This window comes from Meles meles, chromosome 11, assembly GCF_922984935.1.
Source record: "Meles meles chromosome 11, mMelMel3.1 paternal haplotype, whole genome shotgun sequence".
Taxonomy (NCBI): Eukaryota; Metazoa; Chordata; class Mammalia; order Carnivora; family Mustelidae; genus Meles; species Meles meles.
In genome coordinates, this window is record NC_060076.1 from 8,329,067 (window position 1) to 8,356,128 (window position 27,062).

Genomic DNA, 27,062 nt, shown 5'->3' on the forward strand with positions numbered 1-27,062 from the left:
TTTTACAAAGTTGACGGATAACATTTATTAAAACATGTCATACAAAAGGGCATGGTCTCTTCTATAAGAAGAAAATATTAAACAGTAACATTCAATTAAGTAAAACCATGCTGTACACTGAAGACAGCAATATATAGACAAAACTATTCAACTTTTGCAACACAGGCATAACATTTCACAAAATATCAATAAGATATGCACCTAATGATAATCCGTTTATCATCAAATGGTTTTGTGGCCTAAGAGTCACCTGACTTGCATAAATAAAGTAATTTTCTGGAAGAAACATTGGGAACCTCATAAAAAGAAGAAGGCAGCAGCAACTGACATTATGACACAGGCTTCAAGCAACACTAAAAAAAAAAAAAAAAAGTCACATTTGCAAAATGTGTTCCAGCATCTTCCCATTGGGCACTATCAGTAGAGATCAGAAATAAGAAACATGTACCTTTAAATATATAAGTAGCAAAGAAAAAACCCAAACAAACAGACCCTGGTTTTACTCAACAAAGTTAGTGACCCATGAAAGCAATTAAATCACAACATTAGTGTGGCAGACAGGGGTTGGGGAAGGGGGCAAATACGCTGCATGGTTTCCAGCGTCCCTAAATGAGACCTTCACAAAGACAAACACCTGTGGAGCCCCCCCACTCTCAGGCAGCGGGCTGCGGCAAATCCCCCTCCCCAGGACAAACCGGGCTGCTTCTGCTCTGCCCCCATGTCACTTCGGCAGCAGTTTGGGGATGCCCCTGCCTCGTGCCTCCACAGGAAGAGGTCACTGAGACCAAGCAGCTCTCCCAAACAGCCAGAAGCCAGCGCCGGGTCAGTTTAGCTCAGCAAACGGCCACTAGAATGGAGAAGACCCTTTTGGCAGACTCTTTGAAAGTCGTGGCCTGCAGAAGGGATTAGAGGAAGGTGAGATCTAGAAATCAGAATCAATGGGCTGGGGGCCGGGAGAGCCCGAGGGTAACCCTCAACACATGAGAGGAAAGGCTACACCAGTCCTTCCTTAGACAGTGACCCCTACTTGACCAAGTGGATTGCTATAATGTGTAGATCTAAAATTAAAGGCATGGTATAAATACTCATATTAAATACCACTGGTGGTGCCTTGAAGCCCTTTCCCACTGGGATTGGAGAAGAACCACAGTTAAGACTCAAAGTAGGGGACAAATACTTGGTTGTAGGCCATTAACACGATCCCTGAAAGACTGTTTGGAAAATGTTACCCACAACTATCCAAACTCATTTGGAAGGATAAAGATTTTCTAAAGCTGTACTGAGGCTACGGAGAGAGACTATCCAACCCAGAGTGGATAGAACCCAGAGTGGGTAGGAGAAAAAAGGTAGTAATCCAGTACGATCTCCTAACCCTAAAAAGCAAAGTTTATAAAAATTCACTTTCACTATCCAAACTAAGGCAATCTCTTTCCCCCACCTCTCTGAACATGGCCAGCATTTCAGACGCCCAACCACCTTGCAGGGTCTGGCTGACCCAATTAGCAACCCGAATTTTAAAGGAAACCCCAACTACCATAAGCAACCTAAAACAGCAGATGTGAGGAACTTACACTTTAAATTCTATGCTTAGCTGATGTACATCTAAGGATTTCAATAAAAGACACCTTTCTTCACAACACATGAGATAAGTCCCAGCACAACTGACTACTTCCCAAATTGTCACCCAAAGGCTGCCCACCACTCCTGGCTGAATGAGAGTTCTTCAACATTACTCGGAACAAAGGTGCTGTGCTAATTTCAGCATAACTGAAGAACCATGATTTTTCTGGAATATTTTTATTTTACCTCTCAGACTCTTCTCCCAAAATGTCCCAATGCTCATTTGAATACAATCTTTAATGGGAAAACAGCACACCAAACCTTCCAAATCATTGGAAAATGATGTGCTAACACACCATGGGAGAGGGTGATCAGCTTTTGGCAGAACAAAATGGCTTCACTGCCTTGGTACTAAAATCAGTAGGAATAAAAAACCAATTTCTTCTCACACATAATGGCTATGATCATCCCTAAAACCCACTGGCTTCTACACACACACACACACACAAAAAAAAAAAAAAAAAAGAGAGAGAGAGAGAAGGAGCAACGGAGCTCTGCACAGTCACCTCTACACACATCTGTCAGGTATGCAGAGAAAGGACTGTAGCCGTGAAGTTTGGACACAAAGAGAATATTAATGTGGCAAACAACCAAGAGGTAATATCTAGTTTCTACGTTAAAAAAATCAATATATATATATTTATAATAAAGTTTTAAATACAAAGTGCTTTTTATATATCGAGAATGATACAGTGTTAATGAACAGATCCCTGTTTTGTAATGCTGATTACAAGAGTTAACTGGTAAATAAGTACTTTCTTTCCCCCTTCCAGACAACGTTCAACAAGTCAACGCCTTTGTGGTTGGAGCTTGAGGACGGGAGGCCATTGCCAGCAATGCGTATCACCTTAGAGCAAAGCCAAACTTTTAAAACAAAATTTCACCTCAAATCCAGGAAAAGTTATTTTTATTTTAAGGAAAAAAGGTTCCACTTAGAAGTAAAAGACCAGTGATTTGTGGAAAAGCTGACATAATAGTAGCACCCTGTCCTACCCTGGTGAGGCCTTCAGGTACGTGCCGCAGCCTGAAAGCATCCTGAATGGAGGCTTCCTTTTTAACCTAAAACATCCGCCCGAGCTGCAGAAAAGGTCCAAGAACAGCGGCTTTTCTTGCTGGCTTCTGGTGCGTACAGCTATGTGGACTTGTAAATTTATGCAGCTTTACCTAGAATTTGGGAACATGAATCTGGAGACTACCTTCGAAAATTAGGATTCCTTCTTTCCCCCTTTGAAAACACCTTCCAGCACTCCTAAAGAATGGCAGCATTAGCTCAGTGCGCCCCTCTAAGACTACCTCCCCGACCAGTGTATTTTCAAGACTCCTCTTGCTGTTTTTCTCTGCCGCTCAAAAGTCTGCTACCCAGCAACTCTTGCTGATAGCTAGGAGTGTCACTGTAGCCCTCCACAAACTTCCACGCACAGGGAGCTCTCAGCCATGACTTCTGGCTCATTCCCACTAACTGTGGTCACTAACTGACCTCCTCAGGAAGCATCATCATCTGAGAGAGAACTGGCTCAGCAGCCAATGGTACCACGGTCAGAGTCAAAGCAGGCTAGACGCCTACTAGCCGCAGAGCAGATCCCACTGTGTGGATGCTATAATTAAACAGGATTTGGGACAGCAAACCAATTAGAAATACCTATCTCTGGCACCCTAGAGAATTACGATTAGATACAATTGTCCAAACTAAATGTTAGTACTAAAATACAAAACTTTGCCTTATCAAGAGTCTGAAACACATTGTGAGAGTGGCATCTTAACAGAAATCGAAGCTTGTACCGTACGTTGTTTCATACTTAGAACGTCACCCTCTTAGCATCTCCATAGTTAAAATACCCTTTAGAGAGAATAAAACCAGAGAAGAGGGCTCTGTTAATCACTTTTGCATCCTAGGAATCACATTATTTGTAGCTTTTACATTAAGGAGCATTTCATTCAGTGAGGCAGCTACCAAAACAAATCCACGTTACCTAAGTTATCTATGGTGAGAGCTAAATAAAATTCCAACATGACCTTGTAATAAGTGATCAAAATCTGCTGCCACCTGAAACAGAACTGGTAGGCTGGAGTCCAGTTCCAAGCGCAGGTGTCTCTATCACCAAGTCCACCTGCCTCAATCACAACAACGGGCCTGAAGTTTTACCTCGCCAGCTGGGAGGTGGGTTAACTTCTCCCTGTTACCCACTCCAGGCCTGGACAGGAACATACAAATTTGAGGAATTAGATTTTTAAATTGGCCTACTTAGAGCTGGTCTTTCAGAAATATCTTCCATTTTTTTTAAGCTTCTCTCATAATAGCAAGTAGCACGCATCATCTGTGCCCAGATTTGCATAATTACCATAGTTTATTTTTGTGCCTGCCACTCAAGGGCCAGATCCTATTTTTAGTTAGCCTCAGTCGTATTCTGCTCAGCCTTTGCAGCTTCGTAGGACTTGGTACAAGAAGTCACATGCCTGTGGAAACTGTCCCTCCACATAAATCTCTTTGCACAGATATTACACTCATACGGCTTGATGCCGGTATGAATTTTCATGTGGCCCACGAGATGATGCTTCATTTTGAATTTCTTACCACAGACACCACAGCCATAAGGCCGAAGACCGAGGTGCATGCTCATGTGTCGATCTCTCTGACTCTTGTGAGTGAAACTTTTCCCACACTGACAAGGATACAGCTTGTCGGTGGCTGAGAATCCTAAATGGGAAGCTTCTTCTTTAATCCCTGTTACCATTTCAATGTTCTCGCTGTAGCCTGACGCTAGGGCAGCCTCCTGTCTGTGCCCAATGAGATTCCCATCTGACCTCTCTCCGGAAAACTCTTCCATGGAAGAGCCATAGAAATCCACCTGCTCGTCATAATTGCTTTCATCAGCCTGTTCGTCAAACTCCGCTTCCACTTTTTTCTCCCCGATGTGAAAGTCTTCCTCTACTCCCGAAGGCTGGACCGAGTGCTCCGTCTGCATGGTATTGATGGACTCAGTGACCTGGTGCTCGTCGTAGGTTGCGTGCACATCCATGCCCTCACATGCCTGTTCAAAGCGCTCGGGCTTCACGTGGATCCAGCGTTTGTGAGCCATTATGCTGGGCTTGCTGTACATGGGCCGGGTGTAGTGGAACTCGGCACTGTCGCTGGCCCCCTCCTCCCCATCCTGGCTCGCCATTTCCGTGCTCAGCCGGTCATGCTCTGTGGACGAGTTGCTGGGAAGGTATTCCTGCTCAGTGAGCTGAGATGACAGCTCGTCTTTGGTGCTCTCCTCTTCATTCTCTCCATCCCTCAGTTCCTGGGCTTTGGGGAAATCGGCATGGCCCCCAGAGCCCAGCTCAAAGCTCTCTACCAGGCCATTATAACTACTACTACTTGGAGACTGGTGGTCACTGCCATGATTTAGCTTCTGACAGAGGACTGTAGGGTTTCCCTCTAAAACCTCAGTGCATTTGTCTACCACATGCCACATCTGGAGGAAGCTTGCTGCTGTTAAGTAACTAACAATTTCTGGAGCAGGCATGACTAGACGTCCCGTATAACTAGATAAGAGAATGTTCTCGAATACTCTTGGGTTCATCACATCAGGTAAAACAATTCTCCTGCTGTTTTTCAGGAGTACCTGGTCACAAAAGTAGGGTGAACTCGCAGCAAGAACAGCTTTGTGTGCCCGGAAAATGTGGCCTTGGACAACAATGGAAACATCACATAATTGTCCTTGCTGGCGCTGCTGGTTCAATTTCTGCAGAATTGTGCTGGAAAAATCAGGAAATTCTACTCGAAAAGAGTTTGTTCCAGGCTCCATTTCATCACAAATCTTGTTCAGTGCTACAAGAGAAAGAAAAATTAGTACTAATTCTAGCCCAAAGAGGAACTTACTGATCACTAAAAAACTAAGACAAGTTCCGTAGTCCATCCAGTCCCCTTGCCTGTGGGCACCAGTGGGAGGAGCATTCATCCCCCAGAGCAAGGCTTGCAGGTGTGAGTATGCCAAAAACAGGAACCACCCACCACCTTCATAGTAATAACTCTCAATTTTGCCTATGTCTGTGAATGAGAGAAGAGAATCCACAGAGATGTGATCTATAAGCTATACAAATCTCCTAAATAAAACAGAGTAAATACTTCTACTCCAAATGAACATGGCACCTATCCAAAGGACAGAATTTTTAAGAGACCTCAGATTCGATCCACATTTGCCAAGCTGGGGTAAGGAAGTAATGATGAATTGTGAGAAGGAAAAACTATGTAACTTCTGAGACAAGAATGAACTCAGCAACTGTAAGGAACAGCAAGACCGTTAGGCTATACGCCAGCGTGGGAGTGAGGGGAAAAGGGGGTCGGTCAAGCGGCCACAAGAATCTTGCCTTTGGTCCCTCAGCAGCACAGGGGCAAACTCACCAAAGCCCCAAACAGTGTTTCTCTGGTGGCCATCAGAATCTGAGCCCTTTAGGAGCTTCTGATGTGAAGCAGAATGAAGTGGGAAGGCAAGGTATTCCTGCTGTCTGGTGGTCTCCAAGTTGTTTATAGACCAAAGAGCATCGTAAATATTGTCCCTGTTACTGAATGAACTCAATCCAAAGATAAAGCTAAAACAAAGAATGAAAGATAGCCTGTGTTGTTACTGTAAATATATTTTGTGGGGTAGTCAAGCATTAGAGAAAATTTCAAACAGCAACAATCAATAAGATAAACTTCGTTTGAGATCCTGTTCACACACCATAATTCCACAGTAAATTAAAATAAACCAGTAAACCCAAGAGATTTATTGGCGCTGTCACCTGGTTCCAATACTATATCCAAACACTGTTAAATGCCAGATTTTCTAAGTATGAGATTAAAAACAAAACAAACAAACAAAAAACCCCCCCAAAGATTGAAAGTCATCTTCGAGAGATAGGGAGAAAGACCAAGAAAAGAAACTAATGTTTCTTGAGTAATTACTATATAGCAGGGGCTATACACCTTTTTTTTCACTTAATCTTTATCACTCTGCAAATGTGGAGACTGATATTCTCAAGTTCAGCTACTTCACGTAACTTTCCCAAGGTTAAAATAAGAGCTAATTTTTATGAAACTGGATTTGATTGTAGGTCTCTATGACTTCAAAGCCGATGCTATTTTCCCTATAACATCATTCTGCCTCTTCTAGGGAGATGCCAAAATACCATGTTACTCATTATTAATTTTTTTTAAAGATTTTATTTATTTATTTGACAGAGAGAGATCACAAGTAGTTAGAGAGGCAGGCAGAGAGAGAGAGAGGGAAGCAGGCTCCCCGCTGAGCACAGAGCCCGATGCGGGACTCGATCCCAGGCCCCCGAGATCATGACCTGAGCCGATGGCAGCGGCTTAACCCACTGAGCCACCCAGGCACCCACTCATTATTAATTTTTAGAGGTAACATAGTGTTTTTAGAAAGAAATATTAATTTATGGCTACACCTCTTAAAACATTTCATGATAATTTAAAGCAAAAATAGACCAGGAAATAAACTATTTAGGTATTTGTAATCTCAAAAGGAGAAGTTAAGTAGTACGTAAACCTAAGACTGAGAAACTGTGGAAATTCTGAGAACTATATCTGGGTATATAGATTCTCTGCTAGATCACATCACTGTAGAATTTGGATTTTAGCTATTTAAAAAAAAGGGGGGATAATACATACATGTAAAGGCATTTACAGAAACTTGTTAAAAAAAAACAACAACAAAATTCTTCACCATTTGTTCCTATAACTCCTCCCAAAGAAAATCACCATTAACAAACTCATGTATTTCTAGAAATTTTTATATGCATATATCAGAATAGACCATATATATCCTTTAAAAATCTTTACCCAAATGCGTGAATTACCTACATTTTATTCTGCATTTAGCTTTTGTCACTTAATAGATCTGGGGAGAACTTCTGACATGGTATAGACTGTGTCTCCCCAAATTCATGTTGACACCTATTCCCTCAATGTGATAGCATTTGGAGGAGGGTTTTTAGGTGGTGATGAGGTCACATGGGCAGAGTCCTCATGAATGGAATTACTGCTCTTAGAGACACAAGGGCACCCATCTGGCTCAGTTGGTAGGAGCATGTGACTCAATCTCAGGGCAGGATTGAGTTTAAGCCCCACACTCACTGTAGAGTTTAATAAAAACGTTAAAAAATTAAAAGAGACAGAGAGACTACTTTGCCCTTTTGGCCATGTGAAGACACATGGAAAAGACGAGTTAGCTATGAACCAGGGAGTGGGTTCTCTCTACACACAGAATCTGCAAGCGCTTTGACCCTGGACTTCTTAGCCTCCAGAATTCTGAGAAATAAATTTCTGTTGTTTATAAGCCAGCCAGTCTATGGTATTTTGTTTACAGTAGCCCAAATGAACTAATGTACTATATTAGCACAGAAAGAACTCATTCAGTGCTGTTTAATGACTATATAGCTCTTGCTGTATGGACATATCCTAATTTAAGCAGCTCTCTTCTTATAGAATTTCAATTGTCTGGGCTTTTGAAATTAACACCAATGCTATTATAATATATACAATATAATTATACATCTGTGCATAACTATCTTAGCATATCTTTGGAAACATCTATAAGGTAATCTGTACCAATGGAATTGCTGGGTCAAAGGGCTACGGATTTGACATTCTGATATGTATTACGAAGCCACTTTCCAGAAAGGTTGTACCAAGACACACTCCTACCAACAAGGAACAACAAGGTCTACTCCTCCACACTCTTAACAACACTAGATATTATCAAACCAGGGAAAAAAAAGTTTCCAAATCTCCTAAGTGAATAACCCATGATTCATTGTTGTTTTGATCAACATTTCTTTAATTATGAATGAGAATGATATTCTTTGTTCATGTTTACTGGTCATTTGTTTTTCCTATAAATTATCAGTCATATTGTTTGCTCAAATAAATTGGGCAATTAATCTTACTGATTTGTAGTTTTTTGTAAATGAAATTTATAACTTTGAAATGTATACAAATTACCCAATCTTTGCTTTTACGGCTCCAGGGTTTTGTATTAGACATAGAAAGGCACTCCCAACTCCAAGATTATTTTTAAAAAGTAAAAAGCATTCGTTTTTTCTCCTGGTGCCATTTTTTAAAAAAGCATTTCAATGTTTAATACACGAAGAGTTTGTTTCGGCATAAAGAGTAAGGTTAGGATTCCAGACCTTTTCCCTCCAAAATGTCTAGCCTATTTTCCCAACACTACTACTGAATACTAATCTTTTCCTCAAGATTTCAAGTATCTTTTGTGGAATCTTGGTGACTGAGAACAAGACTTTTAAAAACAATTCTACAAAAATAAAGGTCATAAGTGATAGTAAAGGAAGTGGTGAAATAGGGAGCTCTAGGGATCAGTCCCTCCACCGAAACAACCAGTAAGCTGTTGAATAATCAGAATCAACTATTTCAGAACTCTGGAATCCGATCAGACACTTGTAGCAACCAAGACAATGCTGGCTGAAGGGAGAGGCTGTTGAACCTCAAAGAGAGCTGTATGCACAAACCAACTATAAACCCCATTCCTCACCCCTGCGCCAGTCTGTGGGACAGTGGCCCACATTCCTGAAGTGGCTGGCTCATACCAGGGAGGAAAAGGATTACATCTTTCAAAAGTTGGGGGTTTGCATTCTGGTCGGTATGATGGATCCACACGGCTTTGTTTCGGCCTGCTCAAGCAGCAGTGTCTTCCCCAGCAGCAGCGATCATAAACTTTTTTCCGACCGTAAGATTTTTTTTTAAATTTTTTAAAAAAGATTTTTATTTATTTATTTGACAGACAGAGATCACAAGTAGGCAGAGAGGCAGGCAGAAAGAGGGGAAGGGAAGCAGGCTCCCCGCTGAGCAGAGGGCCCGCTACGGGGCTCAATCCCAGGACCCTGGGATCATGACTTGAGCTAAAGGCAGAGGCTTTAACCCACTGAGCCAACCAGGTGCCCCTCAACGGTAAGATTTTTGAAAAGATAAACACACTCCCCTGCCCATCCATCCCCAGGGCCCGAGTATTTAAGGAAATCTGTCAGGTTACAGACTGACCACATAATAAAGCAACAGAAGCTTCAGCGACTACATGCAATAAGGGATGTAGGCTTTGCAAAATCATATGGAAAAACTGTCATGCAAACCAACTACTTCAGCCCTCAACAAATAACAAAAGAAATCCCATAGGATAGGAAGAATCTGATTTCAAGAGTTAACCATATTAGAATTCATAAAATGTTCAAGCTCTCAACCAAAAACTACAAAGTATACAAAGAAAAAGGAAAACAGGTGCATTCACAAGAAAAAGAATAGTAGAAACTATCCCTGAGGAATTTCAGACATTGGAATTACTAGCTTAAGTTGTTAAATCATCTGCCTTGTATGTGCTCAAATTGCTTTAAAAAAAAAAAAAGGACAATCCCCCAAAACCACACTATGGACAAAAAAACTAAAGGAAATCAGGAGAAAAATTTCAGTAAGGAGACAGAAATGATAAAAACGAACCAAACAAATTCTGGAGCCAAGAATAATAGCTGTGTTGTGGGCTGCATTATATCCCTTCAAAATTCATGCTGAAGCCCTGACTCCCCAAGCCCCCTAGAACGTGATTGCTATGAGATGTTGAATTGTTGTTAGGGTGGACCCTAATCCACTCTGACTAGTATTATTTTAAGGAATGAAATTTGGACACACAGAGAAACGTGTGAGGCGCGCACAATGTGAAGATGCGGTGAAAAGAGGGCCACCTGCAAGACAAGAATAAAGGTCTCAGGAGAAACCAAATCTACCAACACCATGATCTTGGTCTTTTATCCTCTGGAATTGTGAAAAAACAAATTCCCGTTATTTAAGCCACCTAGTTTGTGGTGTTTTGTTTGAAAGACATAGGAACAAATACAAGTTGAAATAAAAAATTTACGAGAGGAGTTCAATGGCAAATTTAAATAGGCAAAAGGAAAAAAAATCAGCAACTCAAGGACAAAGCAATTGCAACTATCCAGTCAGAGGGATAGAAAGAAAAATGAAGAGAAATGAGCACAATCTGACGTACCTGTGGGACACCATCAAATGTACCAACATGCACACCGTGGGGGTCTCCAAAGAAAGAAAAGGTAGAACAGTATTAAAAGAAATACTGGTAGAAAACTTCCCCTTATAAAAGACAAACCCATACATCCAAGAAGCTCAAAAAACTCCTAAGTAGAGTAAAATTAAAGAGATCCACATTAGACACACTAGAAGTTTAGCAGGAAGTCGAAGACAAGGGACTTGAGAGCAGCAAAAAAGAAGTGCCTCATCACATAAAAAAGGATCTTTAGTTAGATTTACAGCTAATTTTTCATCAAAGACCATCAGGGCCAGAAGGCAGTGGTATGACATTAAAAGTGGTAGATCTGGCAGAACTATCTTTTCTTGAATAAAGGAGAAATTAAGACAGTCCCAGATAAACAAAAGCTAAGGGCATTCATTACCAGTAGACCTCCTCTACCAGAAATGATAAAAAGGGATCCATCAGGCTGCTATAAAGGAATATTAGGTAGTAATTCCAATGCACGTGAAGGAATAAAGACCATTGATAAAGATTAACAATGTAAACATAAAAGCTGTTATTATTCTTTTGACTTATAACTCCTTTTCTCCTGTATGCTTTAAAAGACAAACGCATAAAATACTTATAAATCTATGTCAATAGACAACATATGAAAATGTAATCCATGACAATAACAGGAAGGGGGAGGGACAGATATGTAAGGAACAGAGTGTGTACTACTGAAACTAAGTTTGGGGGTGCCTGGATGGCTCAGTTGGTTAAGCATCCAACTTTGATTTTGGCTCAGGTCATGATCTTAGGGTGCTGGGCATGCTTAAGATTCTCTCTCTTCCTCTCCACATTTTCCCACCCCCACTCAAGTGGACATGTGCGCTCTCTCAAAAAAGGAACTAAGTTTGAATTAGTCAAACTAAGTTGCTGCTAAGTTTAAGAGGTTAACTGTAAACCTCAATGTAATTACTAAGAATATACATGGAAAGGAAAGAAGAGAATCAAAATGGCATACCAAAAGAAAAGTAAATAAATGTTTTTATTTTATTTTTAACTTCTATGTATGTGTGTGTGTGTGTATATAAATATATATATGATTTTATTTATTTACTTGACAGAGAAAGACACAGCGAGGGAGGGAACACAAGCAGGGGGAGTGGGACAGGGAGAAGAGGAGCAGGGAGCCAGATGTGGGGCTTGCTCCCAGGACCCTGGGATCATGACCTGAGCCAAAGGGAGACGCTTCATGACTGAGCCACCCAGGTGCCCCTTTTTAACGGTTTTTAAAAGGCAGTAATGGAGGAATTGTGGAACAAAAAACATACAAGATATATAGAAAACAGCTAAATGGTAGAAGTAAATCCTTATCGGTATTTAAATGTAAATGGAGGGGTGCCTGGGTGGCTCAGTGGGTTAAAGCCTCTGCCTTCAGCTCAGGTCATGATCTCAGGGTCCTGGGATTGAGCCCCAAATCGGGCTCTTTGCTCTGCAGGGAGCCTGCTTCCTCCTCTCTCTCTGCCTGCCTCTCTGCCTAGTTGTGATGTCTCTCTGTCAAACAAATAAAAAAATAAATAAATAAAAAAATTTTTAAAAAATGTAAATGGATTATACTCCCCCATTAAAAGTTGGAGATTGGCAGAATGGATTAAAAAACATATGATTTATTTATATGTCTATAAGAGACATGTAAAATGAGAGAAAAGATATTCCATGCAAAGAGTAACCAAAAGAGTTGAAGTGGCTATATTATTATCAGACAAAATAGGCTTTAAGTCAAAAAGGTTACAAGAACAAAGGAACATTATATAGTGATAAAAGGTTCAATCTATCAAGATGATATAACAACCATAAACATATATGTACCCAACAAAAGAAATATATATGGGATAAAATATATGAAGCAAAAAATGGACAAAACTGAACAGAGAAACAGACCAATCTACAACAACAGGTGGTGACTCCAATTCCTTTCAGTAATAGAAAAAAACAGACTTAGGATCTATAAGGAAATAGAGGACTTAACATTACTACAAATCAATGACACCTGAAAGAATACAGAATATAAAAAGTAATAAAGCTCTGATACATGCTACAGTATAAACATGGAAAACATGCCAAATCATGCTAGACATTAACTTAAAGACGCCAGACACAAAAGGACACATTTGTATAATTCCCCTTATGAGAAATATCTAGAATGGGCAAATTCAGAGACAAAAAAGTAGATTAGAGGTTATCATGGACTCAGGGGAATTAGAAATGGGAGTTATTACTTAATGGTTTCTGTTTGGTGTGATGAAAAAAATTGTGTGAAAAAAATTGGGGGATTAGAAAGTGGTGCTGTTTGCATAACATTATGAATGTAATTAATGCCCTTCAAAATGGTTAAAATGGTAAACTGAGTGATATATGTATTTTTTAACCACACGTTAAAAAAAAAAACCTGGGAGAAAAAAAAAATCACATAACTTTATTTTCAATTATGTCAAGGTGGTAATGGTACCACCTTGCAAAGAAGCATTTGACTTCTGGGGTGCCTGGCTGGCTCAGCTGGCGGAGCCTGTGAATGTGACTCCTGATCTTGGGGTTGTGAGTCTGAGCCCCATGCTGGGTGTAGAGGTTAAAAATAAAATACTTTAGAAAAATATAAATAAAACACAAGCATCTGACCTCTACCCCTTAACTTTGGGTGAGTGTGGTATTTCTACACCTTCCCTGACCTTACTAACATGCAAAGCCTGAACCTCTCCTTCGGGTTTTCCTGCTATATAAGCCTATTTATAAGCTCACAAGCAGTTGTTATCTATATTAATAGTATAGCTGTTGTTTCAATTAAAAAAAAACTTTGACACAGAAGTAATTAACTCACTGCAATAAACACTTAAATAAGTACACCACGATGAGCTACCATATGCAAAGTACTGTGGGGGAATTTCTAAAATGATCACGGAATCTCACTGTCCAGAGTTTATAATCTGGTAGGAGAGATTTAAAAAAATGCATACAACCGTATTATTCAAGGAAAAGCCTGATAAAAGCACCATGAGAGAATTATAAACTCAAGAGAAATTCAGAGGAAGGGGACCTGGTATATCCTACAGTCATATGTCCTTTCACAATAAATTTTAGTATCACCAGAGTAAGATGGAAGACTTGAAAGCAGTATATAATTCTTCCCATCTACCATATCCTAACCAAAATAATCTAGGAAAAATGAGAAAACTGGCCTTAGTCCTGGAAACTAGTGACCAGAGTTATCTGGTTAAACTTTAATTATGGGCAGAGTTGAGATGGGGCCAGACTGAGAAGACACATTACTCCTGCAACTCCCCCTACTACGTCAGACAATCCTGGTACAGTAGCAGCAAGCCTGAGAGAAGAACACGAACCCTGTTCACTCGAAGGTCCATCCGTGGCTCAAACTGCAGAGTGGACTAAGGGACAGGTCCTGCAGATTAGCAACATTCACAGCTGGCTATACTGGAATACCAAAAGTTGCACAGTGCCTCAGTAGAAATTTTTTTAAAAACTTGCTATGAGAGGATGGGGCTCAGGAGCAGCCCCAGGAAGGAGGCAGAGACATTTGCCAGCCAGGCCAAGACACGTTGAGTGTCTTGCCGTCAGCTTGGGTTGTGATCTCGGGGTCCTGGGATCCAGCCCCGTGTCTGGCTCTATGCACAGTGAGGAGGTCTGCTTCTCCTCCTCACTTTCTCTCTGTGCGTGTGCTCTCTCAAACAAATAAAATCTTAAACAAACAATTTCCCTAACACAGAAGAAAGTGCACAGAGCTCAAACTCTCCTAAGAATACCTAAGACCTAGCCTCTGGCCCAGCCATTCATGTTAACCCGTGGTGTCAGGATGATTCTGCCTTGTCTTCCAACTAAAGATCTAAGAGATGATTCTAACAGCATTCGTGTATATGGTAAAACAAACAAAACCCAAACAACCCACCCACAAACGTGGGAATTTTTCAGACCCAAGCAGAATGTTTCCCATGAAAGAATTAAAAACCTGGAGGCGCCTGGGTGGCTCAGTGGGTTAAAGCCTCTGCCTTCGGCTCAGGTCATGATCCCAGGGACCTGGGATCAAGCCCCCGCATTGGGCTCTCTGCTCTGCAGGGAGCCTGCTTCCTCCTCTCTGCCTACTTGTGATCTCTGTCTGTCAAATAAATAAATAAAATCTTTTTTTTTTTTTTTAAGATTTTATTTTATTTATTTGACAGACAGGGATCACAAGTAGGCAGAGAGGCAGGCAGAGAGAGAGGAGGAAGCAGGCTCCCTGTGGAGCAGAGAGCCCGACACGGGGCTCGATCCCAGGACCCTGAGATCATGACCTGAGTCGAAGGCAGCGGCTTAATCCACTGAGCCACCCAGGCGCCCCAATAAATAAAATCTTAAAACAAACAAACAAACAAAAACAAAAAAAACCAACCAACCTGACTGGTCAGGGTGCCTGGGTGGCTCAGTGGGTTAAGCCTCTGCCTTCAGCTCAGGTCATGATCTCAGGGTCCTGGGATCCAGGCCAGCATCAGGCTCCCTGCTTGGCAGGGAGCCTGCTTTCCCTCTCTCTCTGACTGCCTCTTTGCCTACTTGTGATCTCTCTCTGTCAAATAAATAAATAAAATCTTAAAAACAAACAAACAAACAAAAAAAACACCTGATTGGTTTCATTCTGTAAGTACATGGGGCCTGTAAATACATTCTACCATAACAAAAAAGAAAACAGTAATGGATAAACAAAGAGCACAGTTTTTTTGTTGTTTTTTAAAGCAAGCTCTATGCCCAATGTGGGCCTGAATTTAAGACTCCAAGATCAAGAGTCACTAGCCATACTGACTGAGCCAGACCGGCACTCCTAAAGAGCACAGCTTAGATAGCATTTTTATTTTTATTTATTTAGTTTTTATTTTTAGTAGGCTCCATGCCCAGTGTGGACCCCAATGTGGAGCCTGAATTTACAACCCTGAGATCAAGGCCTGAGCTGAGACCAAGAATCAGACGCTTAACCAACTGAGCCCCTGAGGTACCCCTCTAGATAGCATTGTCATTTTTATTTTTTTAAAAGATTTTATTTATTTGACAGAAAGAGCAAGAGAGCACATGCACACATGCGCGCGCGCACACACACACACACACACACACACACACACACATGCAGGGGGATAGGCAGAGGGAGAATCAGACTCCCTGCTGATCCTGGAATCATGACCTGAGTGGAAGGCAGACACTTAACTGACTGAACCACCCAGACGCCCCTAGACAGCATTTTCAAAATGATGTTTCCAGGGGCACCTGGGTGGCTCAGTGGGTTAAAGCCTCTGCCTTCGGCTCAGGTCATGATCCCAGGGTCCTGGGATCGAGCCCCGCATCGTCTCTGCTTGGCAGGAACCCTGCTTCCCCCTCTCTCTGCCTGCCTCTCTGCCTACTTGTGACCTCTGTCAAATAAATAAATAAAATCTTAAAAAAAAATGATGTTTTCACAAACTTAAGAAAACATGGTATTTATGGAAAAAAAAAAGAGCCGATGACTTGAAGATGCAGAGAAACTAGTAACAGCAGAAATGTAAACAGGCGATTAGGTGCAGAACCACAACAATAGAAAATGGAATCAGTGATGTGGAAGGCACTCTAGGGGAACTTCTATCAGAATGCAGGAGGAGAATAAAATTATGAAAACAGCAAGAAAAAAGAGAATAGAACAGGAGAAAGGGGAATAGAGATCCAATGTATGGCTAGTTAGCAGCGTCCTTGAGACAAAGAACTGAATAGAGTAGAGGGAGCAATCAAATAAAATATTTAACAAAAGAAAATTTTGAGTATTCAGAAGTCTTGCTTCAGTAGTGGGGGCAAATTAGCCCCAAACATAATGTAGCTCTGGTCCTGTTAAACAGATCTTGAAAATAAGCCTCAAAGGGATCAAACTATTTAGAATATCTACATAGTACAGAAATATCCAGAGCCCAAGAAAGTAAAATTCATGTCTACCATCTAATGAAAAATCACTAGACATGCAAAGCAGCAGGAAAATATAAACCATAATCATCAATAGAAACAGACCCAGAAATGACAAATTTATATAACTGGAGAAAATTTTGTATTCCATATGTTTAAGAAAATATAGCTTTCCTGTATTTAAACAGGGAAGCTATAAAAAAAAACAAACAAAAACACACACACACACACACATCGAATTTCTACGGATTAAACACAAATAAGCAGGGGCGCTTGGGTGGCTCAGTTGTTAAGTGTCTGCCTTTGGCTCAGGTGATGATCCCAGGGTCCTGGGACTGAACCCCACATCAGGCTCCCTGCTTGGCGGGAAGCCTGCTTCTCCCTCTCCCCATGCTTGTGTTCCCTCTCGCTGTCTTTGTCAAATAAATAAATAAATTCTTTAAAAAACAAAATATAGATAAGCGAACACTGAGGAGTAACAACACTACAGAAAAAAGATCAGTGAACCTGAAAACACAGCAAGAGAAACACTAAAATAAAATGGGGGGTGGTGGTGGTGGGGAGGACCAGAAAAAAAAGGAGAGGGGAAGGGGAAACGAAGTATCAGTGAACCCTGAGACAACTTTAAGGCACCTAATTGGAGTCCCTGAAGAAGAGGTGGAGGGTAAATTTACTTGAAGAAATAATAGTTAAAATCTCTCCAAATTTCATGAATAAAACAAACCCCCACATCTAAGAACCTCAACAAATTCCAAGCACAAGAAGCATAAAGAAAATTTCCTCAAGTTATACCATAATCACATCACTTCAAACCAGTAATAAGAAACTTTTAAAAGCAGCCAGAGGGGAAAAGACCCATTCTGTACAGAGAGCCAAGGGTAAGAAAGGCTGCAAACTTCCTATCGGAAACAATGTCAGTCAGGAGACAGTAGACAATGCAAGACAGTCGTCTTCAAAGTACTAAAAGTAAAAACCTGTCCACCTATATTCTATACCCAATCACAATAGCGGCAAAATACTTGTTCAGATATAGAAAAGATAGTGGAATTCATCATCAAAAAGGTCAAAAGTCAAAAGAATGGGTTTATGAAAACAGCAGTAAGCCAGGCAACATTATTAATATCAAAGGAAGAGTCAATGTAAAAAGTATCAAATAGGACAAGAGCTTATTGTTCTTATTTTTTTTTTTTGCAAGTTTATTGTTAGTTGATGAATTCCATAATTCACAATGAGGGTTATCTTGCAAACTGTATGTAACTGTAATACAGTCTTCAGGAAACAAGAGTGACAGAAACATAACTGTAGTAAGAAATATAATTTTCCCTTTTTTAATTCTTAAATCAGGTAGGCAAAGGACAACTGGGATGTAGAAACTTAGACAGGTTATCACCGGTAATGCTAATTTAAATGAAACATATAACCTCTACAGTCTACAAATAACACATCTTCTTTTTTAATTTTTTAAGAACATTTACCAAAAAATAAAAGAGAGAAAAAAGTGGGCACACACACCAGAGCACATCTGATTACATGTGATTACACATTGTAATAAATCAAGAACTATTAAAGAAAAAAATCTTAAAACCCCCACCCAATAAATTAAACAAAATTCTTAATTCTAAAACAATGAAGAAACTAAAACTGGCATATCAAATTCACAAAATTAGGAATTATAACATTATACAAACTTTAAGACAGAAGACAATTCCACATTAAGAAATTTCAAAATCTCATGGATAAAAAGTTTTATAGAGAAGTATAAATTATCAGAACTGACCTGAGAAGAAAAAAAAATCTGAACAGATTACTGTGTAGAAATTCTGAAATAGTTCAAATGATTTCCAAAAGCATACCAGGCTTAGAATAACTTATGGGAAAATTCTGTAAAGCAAATTAATTCCTCTGCTGTATAAACCGTTTCAGAGGGGAAAGAGGAGCAAGGGAATAACCGTGGGAGAAAACTTATTACTTTTATCTGAACTCTGGTATCTAAGTTAGATAGAAAAAAACTATAAGCCCACCTTACTTATTAACAAAGAAAAATTATAAATCATATGGCATTCTGGTTTGTTTTCTTTCATCTCTTGTGGGTCAAGTGCACTGTGAGTATGGCACATTGAAGAAGCTGAATTCTTGCTCCCATCCCACTGAGGGCAAGGTCCTCACCTATGGTAAAACTACCATCAGAAAGCCAGCTTGCAGGCTCTCTCTGAGCTCTTCATTCAAGATCACTCCTGTGCTTCACGTGGGAAGGACTGCTGGAATTACCCTGCTAAAGGCACCGTCTGAACTTTAAATGTGGGCACTGGGGGCAGCACTGAAAATTTCTCAGTGATATGCAGATTGAAAGACAATCTGCTGATGCACTTAAAAGCAGGAGTAAGTCAGAAGTACAGGCTTAATTATAAGATTTCAGCAAGGGCGCCTGGGTGGCTTAGTCAGTTAAGCATCTGCCTTTGGCTCTGTTTATGATCCCGGAGTCCAGGGACAGAGCCCCATGTAGGGCTCCCTGCTCCACGGGGAGTCTGCTTCTCCCTCTGCCCCTCACCAAGCTCTTGCTCACTCTCTTTCTCTCTCAAATAAATGATTAAAATCTTAAAAGAAAAGATTTCAGCAAATATAATCAAGGTTTGAGGCAATGAAAGTAGAAGTGAGTATGGAGAACAGAGAGGGAGAACTGGTAGGAGTGACTGCATTGCTCAGCAGGAAGATGCAAGGGGTAGTGCAAGACACAAACAATCCCATCCAGGGAGTGGAAAGGTAACCTCCAACATGGGAGAAAATATATGCAAATCACATAACTGTTAAGTGATCTGTATCCAGGATATATGAAGAAGTCTTAAAATTTAATAGGAGACAACTGAAAAATGGGCAAAGGATTTGAACAGACATTTCTCTAAAGAAGATATACAAATGAGCACACCAAAAATGCTCAGTATCATTATTCACTAGGGAAAGGCAAATTCAAACCACAATGAGAGATAACCATTCAGATGGCTATGATAAATAAAACAGACAAAAACAATTATTGACATAGATGTGGAGGGATCAGAACCATTATATATTGCTTGTGCGAACATAAAGTGGTGCAGCCACTTTGGAAAACAGTTTGGCAACCCCTCAGTGAGTTAAACACAGAGCTACCATGTAACTCAACAATTCTACTCATAGGTCTATACCCAAGAGGACTGAAAACATATGATATGATATCCACACAAATATCCACAATAGCAATATCCATCATGGCCCAAAAGTGGAAATAACCCAAAGGTCCTCATCTGATGACTGAATAAATAGAAGGTGGTATATTCATACAATGAAACATTCCTTTTTATTATGTAAGTATTCTTTTTTTTTAATATTTTATTTATTTGACAGAGAGATCACAACTAGACAGAGAGGCAGGCAGAGAGAGGAGGAAACGGGCTCCCTGCGGAGCAGAGAGCCTGATGTGGGGCTCATTCCCAGGACCCTGGGATCATAACCTGAGCTGAAGGCAGAGGCTTTAACACACTGAGCCACCCAGGCGCCCCTCTTTTTTTTTTTTTAAATAAAGATTTTATTTATTTATTTGACAGAGATCACAAGTAGGCAGAGAGGCAGGCAGAGAGAGGGGGAAGCAGGCTCCCTGCTAGCAGAGAGCCCGATGCAGGGCTCCATCCCAGAACCTTGGGATCATGACCTGAGCCGAAGGCAGAGGCTTTAACCCACTGAGCCACCCAGGCGGCCCTATGTAAGTATTCTTATATTATGCCATTCTTTTGGCAATAAAAAAGAAAGAAGTGCTGACAGATGTGGTAACATGGCTGAACCTTGAAAATATGATGCTAAGTGAAAGAAGTTAGATACAAAAGGCCACATCTTGTGGTGCCCTAAGAAATGTCCAGAATAGAAAGATTTATAGACAAAAAGTGAATCAGTGGCTCCCAGAAACTATGGGGAAAAGAAAGGGTAGTGACTGACTGCCAACTGGGGTTTTCGGGGGGGGGGTTAAAATCCTCAAATTAGATTGTGGTGATGGCTATCTGAATATACTAACCCACTAAATATACTAAAAAACTTTTAATTGCAGGCGCCTGGGTGGCTCAGTGGGTTAAGCCGCTGCCTTCCGCTCAGTTCATGGACTCAGGGTCCTGGGATCGAGTCCCGCATTGGGCTCTCTGCTCAGCAGGGAGCCTGCTTCCCTCTCTCTCTCTCTCTCTCTCTCTCTGCCTGCCTCTCTGCCTACTTGTGATCTCTCTCTGCCAAATAAATAAATAAATAAAATCTTTAAAAAAAAAAACAAAACTTTTAATTGCATATGAATTATACCTTAATAAAGCAGTTTGAAAAATAAAGTAATGCAAGGTAAACTAGTTACTGACCACAAAGTTTCCAAACTGGGTAACTAGGAAAAATCTAATTATAGAGATAACAACAGCATCTACTATTCATTAAATGTGTGCACTGTACCAAAATTTGTACAAAAACACTGTATAGGGGCGCCTGGGTGGCTCAGTGGGTTAAAGCCTCTGCCTTCGGCTCAGGTCATGATCCCAGAGTCCTGGGATCAAGCCCCGCATTGGGCTCTCTGCTCAGCGGGGAGCCGCTCTCTCTGCCTGCCTCTCTGCCTACTTGTGATCTCTGTCAAATAAATAAAATCTTAAAAAAACAAACAAACAAAACCACTGTATATATTTTATCTTAGTCCTCAAAATAACCCACTGGATAGGTATTTTTTATTACTATTGTATAGAATAGGAAACAGATAAAGAGGTACACCACCTGCTTAACGTCATATAACTAGTAGGTGGCAAAGTTGGAATTTAAATTCAAAACACGTGCTCAGGCCCAATATAGCCTGATGATAGTATGAGAGGTAAAGGTGAATACTATTTTCACGAATAAATGGAAGTAATCTATAATATACAACACATTCCTAAACTCCAGAGCAAATTATTTACAATCCTCAGACTTAATGACGTACTAGCAATTTTATTTTTCTTGCACATAGTTAAGTTTTAAAACAACGACAACGATAACCCAGTAGTAACCCAACCTATCCCCACTCACTCCCTCCATAGTTCACGGAGGCTCTCTGGCTTTTTTTTTTTTTTTTTTTTTTTTTAAAGATTTTTTATTTATTTACTTGACAGAGAGAGATCATGAGTAGACAGAGGCAGACAGAGAGAGGAAGGGAAGCAGGCTCCCTGCCGAGCAGTGAGCCCGATGCGGGGCTCGATCCCAGGACCCTGAGACCATGACCCGAGCCAAAGGCAGCAGCTTAACCCACTGAGCCACCCAGGCGCCCCTCTCTGGCTTTTTTAAAAGCAGGGAAAGACAGGGAAATATTGAAGAATCACTGAGCTCTAGATGATCTTCAAGATCTCTTCCAACTTTGATGAGTTTAACAGTAGCCTGTATTAATTATACAGCTAAAGAACAGTATGTCAAGTTTTATACATTATTTAAACACAATTACAAGTGTGAAAAACACAGACAGCAATATAATAGGGAAGCAGACCCATCAGTCCTGTAGCCCTCCAGAGATTTCTTAATCAGATCAGAGGGTAATTTGCATGCTTACTGTAGGGAGCACATTTAAATACAGTAAATACCACTTCAGTAAATCTAAAGACTGGCACAAATGTATAAAAATACCAATACCCCATGCCTACCAAAATTCTTTGTATCAGCCAAATGCTTTACAGTTCACAAAACAGACAAGTGAAACCTGGGCTCTTGTAATATCCCTGAATCCTCATACTAATTTTAAAAATGAGTAAACTGAAGCTCAGGAAGGTTAAAAGACCTGTCCCACATCATATATCTCAGAAGGTGTAGGTCAGGATTCAAAACAGTTTAATTTAAATCTATTATTTTTCTAAGTTAAAAAAAGTCACTCAGCAGAGAAGTTTCTGTGAAGTTAAATAATGTAAAGCAGTGACTGGTCTTAAAATACACCAAGAGCTCCTCCCCAGAATAGAAATATAAGAAAATCTGGTCTAGAGCAATTAAATACAACTACATCATTATTTTTGCTGAAAAGAAACTATTTTAGTAAAAAATTTTAAAAACCTGTCTTTTTAGTAAGTTCATAGCTTACCTAATGCAAAGCTGTATTCCTGGGAAAAAGCCCTTTATGCCATGGCCATCAGAAAGCAGTAAGGATGAATGAGGAAGAGAAACCCATTTCTCAGTTTTGCTTCAAATTAAAATCGCACTGACTTCTGAAAGAAAAAAATCATGTTGAAAATGTAAGAGATGCTGGTGACATTTACCGTGTCTGTGTGCCTTCCTAATAAATACTACAGGTGTGAGCAGCAGAAAGAAAACTAATCAACACTGGTATTTTTGGTTATATTAACTTCAATTCTGTATCTTCTTTGCTTCTGTGTTGTATTTTTATTTATTCTTCTAAAAGATTTTTATTTATTTGACACAGAGAAAGAGCACAAGCACGGGGAGCAGCAGGCAGAGGGAGAGGGAGAAGTAGGCTCCCTGTAGAGCAAGGAGCCCAGTGTAGCACTTGATCCCAGGACAGGACCATGGCTAGGCCCAAGGCAGATGCCTAACCTACTGAGCCACCTAGGCACCCCTGTGTTGTTGTTTTTTTTGTTGTTGTTGTTTAATTAAAAGATTTTATTTATTTGACAGAGATCACAAGTAGACAGAGGCAGGTGGGGGGGGGCAGCAGAAGCAGGCTCCCCGCTGAGCAGAGAGCCTGATGTGGGGCTCAATCCCAAGACCCTGAGATCATGACCTGAGCTGAAGGCAGAGGCTTAACCCACTGAGCCACCCAGGCACCCCTGTTTTGTATTTTTAATTTAATTTTGAAAAAATCTTAGATTCACACTAAAGTCACCAAAAAATGCCAAAGGTTCTGTACACCCCTTAATAACACCCGGTTTTAATAACATCTTACATCACCATGGCACATTGGTTAAAAATAGAAAACCAACAGTGATCGATGTCTATGTAACTTTACAGAATTAAACTATCCTTTGGAAAAGTCGTTTGTCTCCAGACCATGCCAATCAGCATCCCTACAAGTTCTACTTGGAAGACTATGGGTAAAGAACTTAGTAAAACCTGTTTTAGCATTAAAAAAAAAAAAAAAAAAAAAAAAAGCTACCTACTTGATGAGGCTTGATTCTTGTCTCCCTTTAATTTTAAGCCACTGCTGAATGTTTTACTTAAAACTCAGGGCAAACATTCCATTGTGGTAAACTCTGAGATTCAAAAGCGAAGGTATTGTTCTAACCACTAATTTACCATTTATCAGTCATCCTGCCATTACAGTACAATATAGCTAAGGAAATGGTTTTAAATGCCCTCTCATATTCATTAGCATTTGGGGTAAGAAGCTCAACTCAAGGAAGGCAGAAGGCAGAAACAGCATTCGGTTTCAGGAAAATGATTAGCTACAAAAGACCAACAAAAAAGGGAAAATTATTGTCTCAACATGTTCCAAATAAGACAAAAATCCTTCTATTGCAACTGTACATATAAATAAGGTAAAAAGGAAAAGTTCATAAAAATGATACAGAGTGTATTTAACTGATTTTAAGGGGCATATTTCAAAATTTCTGCAATCAGGATGTGATGGCCAAGTGGAAATTTTAATGTTTGCCACTGCCTGAGACAAAGATAGAACATTCCTGAGAGCCTCATCAGTATTTCTGAAGACACAAAGGAGGACACTGTAGGAAAGTAAGGACCAAACTCTGAACTGAGAAGTATTTAAGGGTAGGAATGTTAAAAGTTTGTAACAAACACTTTAACCAATTTATTTCACTTCTTTCTCTTTTTTATTTAGGCTTAGAATGATGTCATTTAAAAATATCTAAGTAAGTCTAAAAATGTTTTCTCAATAAGAATTTTATAAGCCTAGGGTGCCTGGGTGGCTCAGTCAGTTAAGCAGCTGCCTTCAGCTCAAGGTCATCATCTCAGGGTGGTGGGACAGAGCCTAGAACTGGAGCCCCTGCTCAGGGGGCAACCTGCTTCTCCCTCTTCCTCTGGCCCTCCCCCTGCTTGTGCTCTCTCTCTCTCAAATAAATAAAATCTTTAAAAAATAATTTTTTTAGAAGCCTAAATGATTAAAGAGCACATGTCATAGCTTAATTGGCAGTGTTTCCTCCTTCTTTGGTGGTAGAGAAAACAATCTATGGTACCTAGGATTCAATACAGCAGTAATTCAGCTTGATAAACTACAACACCCGCAACCTGAGAGCTTAAGAGAACATAACACAAAGGCCTCCCCCATCAGAAAACACACAGGAAATGACACATAATTTTGCATTATCATAATAACAGGCTTATTTTTCCAACCCTCAGTGCTTTCTTCATGTAAAAAGTAAAAACTCCCTCAAATTTCCCATGGGTATGCAGCAGATTTCTGCATTATATCCAAGGAACATGGAGGGAGAAGAGCTAGGGCAGGAATCTGCCCCAGGTAGAAAACTTGAGGGAAGATTCTAATCAACTTTTTTTTTTTTTTTTAAATCAAACTCCTTTCTAAGAACATTAACTGTGATGAGAGAAGGCATCAACAAACAGTAGGTTCAACTAAATGTTCTAACATCCAAAAATTAATTTTTTAAATCACATTTTCAAAGAGCTGATTAATTCCAAGCTTCTCCAATGAGCAGTTTTTTTTCCTGTACTGTGGTAAAATATACTCAACATAAAATTTACCATTTTAAAGTGTACAATTAGTGGTATTAAGCACATTCACAATGTTGTGCAACCATCACCACTATCCATTTCCAGAACTTCTTCATCATCCCGAACTAAACCTCTGTATCCGTTAAACAGTAATTCTCCATCCTCTACTCTGCCAGCCCCTGGTAAGTCTACTTTCTGTCTCTGAATTTTCCTATTTTAGATACCTCACATAAATGGACCCATAAGATAACTGTTCTTTTGTGTCTGGTTTACTACTTCTTCTTCTTCTTTTTTTTTTTTTTTAAAGATTTTGTTTATTTATTTGACAGAGAGAGATCATAAGTAGGCAGAGAGGGGGAAGCAGGCTCCCCGCTGAGCAGAGAGCCTGATGTGGGGCTCGATTCCAAGACCCTGGGACCATGACCTGAGATGAAGGCAGAGGCTTTAACCCACTGAGCCACCCAGGTGCCCCTGGCTTACTTCTTCAGTGAGTAATTTAGTAAAGCAAAGAACGAAATCCCAAATTATGAGGTTTCTTAATAATTTAACTGCACAGTGACACAATCTCTTAACTAAGCAAACAGCCTTCCCAGAAATCCTCCTGTTCCATGAGCCCCAAGGGGCAGAGAATCTTAGACTGACCCTTCCTTTGCCTGCAGACAGGCCTAGTTAAGCAGCTGGAACTCAAGGAGCTGGCTCTTGAGAGCCCTGGAGGCTATCCTGGGGTAAGTGGATGGAGCAAAGGGAAGTAGGGAGCTGTGCAGGCTTAAAAACCATGGGTAAGAAAAAGCGTGATTTATCAAGCTACTTTGGCCTTGAGATGGTCTCCGGTCTGCCTGCCAGAAGGAGCTCCTGCACCCGGACACTTGGGTTGGGCGACACCTGTCAGAGTTGAGACCAGACTGCAGTCTAGTGGCTGAGAATGTCACCAGTGCAGGAAGCTTCACGGGGTCATGAGTCACTGCATGGCTCAGAGGTCCGGGCAAGCCTGCCCTGCCCCGCCCAGACAAACTCGGTTAGGAGACCACAAACAAGACACAAAACTGGCAGAAAACACAGATGGCCAAAGAGCAGGGCTGACAGGCAGGCCATGAATGAGAGTAAAGACTGAGAGGGAAACAAAGGCTCAAGAAACACAAGCAAAGTAGAGAGAGAAACAAAAACAAGGTCCAGATGGAGATGCGCTCAAGAGAGATAAACCGGAGAGAAATACAAAGTTGACAGGGACAGAGTTGAGAGGCAGAAAGGGCAGGTGACAACAGGTGACAGAGACCGCAACAGACGTGAGACACGACTTAGAAGTAAACAGAGACAGATACCAGCAAAGTCCGGGTGCAGCCCTTCTCCCGGCCCTGGCTCGAACCCGAGGCCGCCACGCCGTACCCGCACGGCGCCCCCGAAAGGCCGGCGGACATACCGGGGCGGGATCTCTAAGCGCTCTGGCCCGCCGAGGTCCGCCGCCACGGGGTGACCTTGGGCGAGACGCTGCCTCGGGGGCCCTGGGGTCGCGGTCCGCGTACCGGGCTGGCTGGAAACCACAGGAGTCGGACCGAGCTGCCGGGACTCCAACCGCCAGAGCGCGGCTGAAGCATCCCGGTCTGCGGAACGGGCCTGCCGGGCCAGCGGCGCGCGCGCGCCGGGACCTGCAGAGAAGCCCTTAAACCTCTCCGGCTTCCCTCCCTGCCCTCTCGCTACCTGTTGTCCCAACTCCGCAGTACCTGCTAACGGCTCCGCGCTCACATAACCCGGCCGCCGGACACTTTCCGCCACCGGCGTCAGGCCCGTTCAAGCCGTCGCCGCCGCGACCGCCTCAGCCTG

General features: G+C 41.1%; 1 protein-coding gene across 3 annotated transcripts; it reads right to left on the reverse strand.

Moving 5' to 3' along the window:
- Positions 1–27,062, reverse strand: ZBTB43 (zinc finger and BTB domain containing 43). Of its 3 annotated transcripts, none has more exons than XM_046023637.1 (3): positions 26,963–27,062; positions 22,684–22,807; positions 1–5,431 (listed from the first exon to the last, which is right to left on the reverse strand). In XM_046023637.1, the coding sequence occupies exon 3, from the start codon at positions 5,406–5,408 to the stop codon at positions 4,005–4,007; it is 1,404 nt and encodes a 467-aa protein (XP_045879593.1). In that variant the 5' UTR covers positions 5,409–5,431; positions 22,684–22,807; positions 26,963–27,062; the 3' UTR covers positions 1–4,004. The 3 variants fall into 3 exon arrangements, with proteins under 3 accessions (XP_045879593.1, XP_045879594.1, XP_045879595.1); XM_046023638.1 differs by having other exon boundaries at positions 26,940–27,062; XM_046023639.1 differs by lacking the exon at positions 22,684–22,807.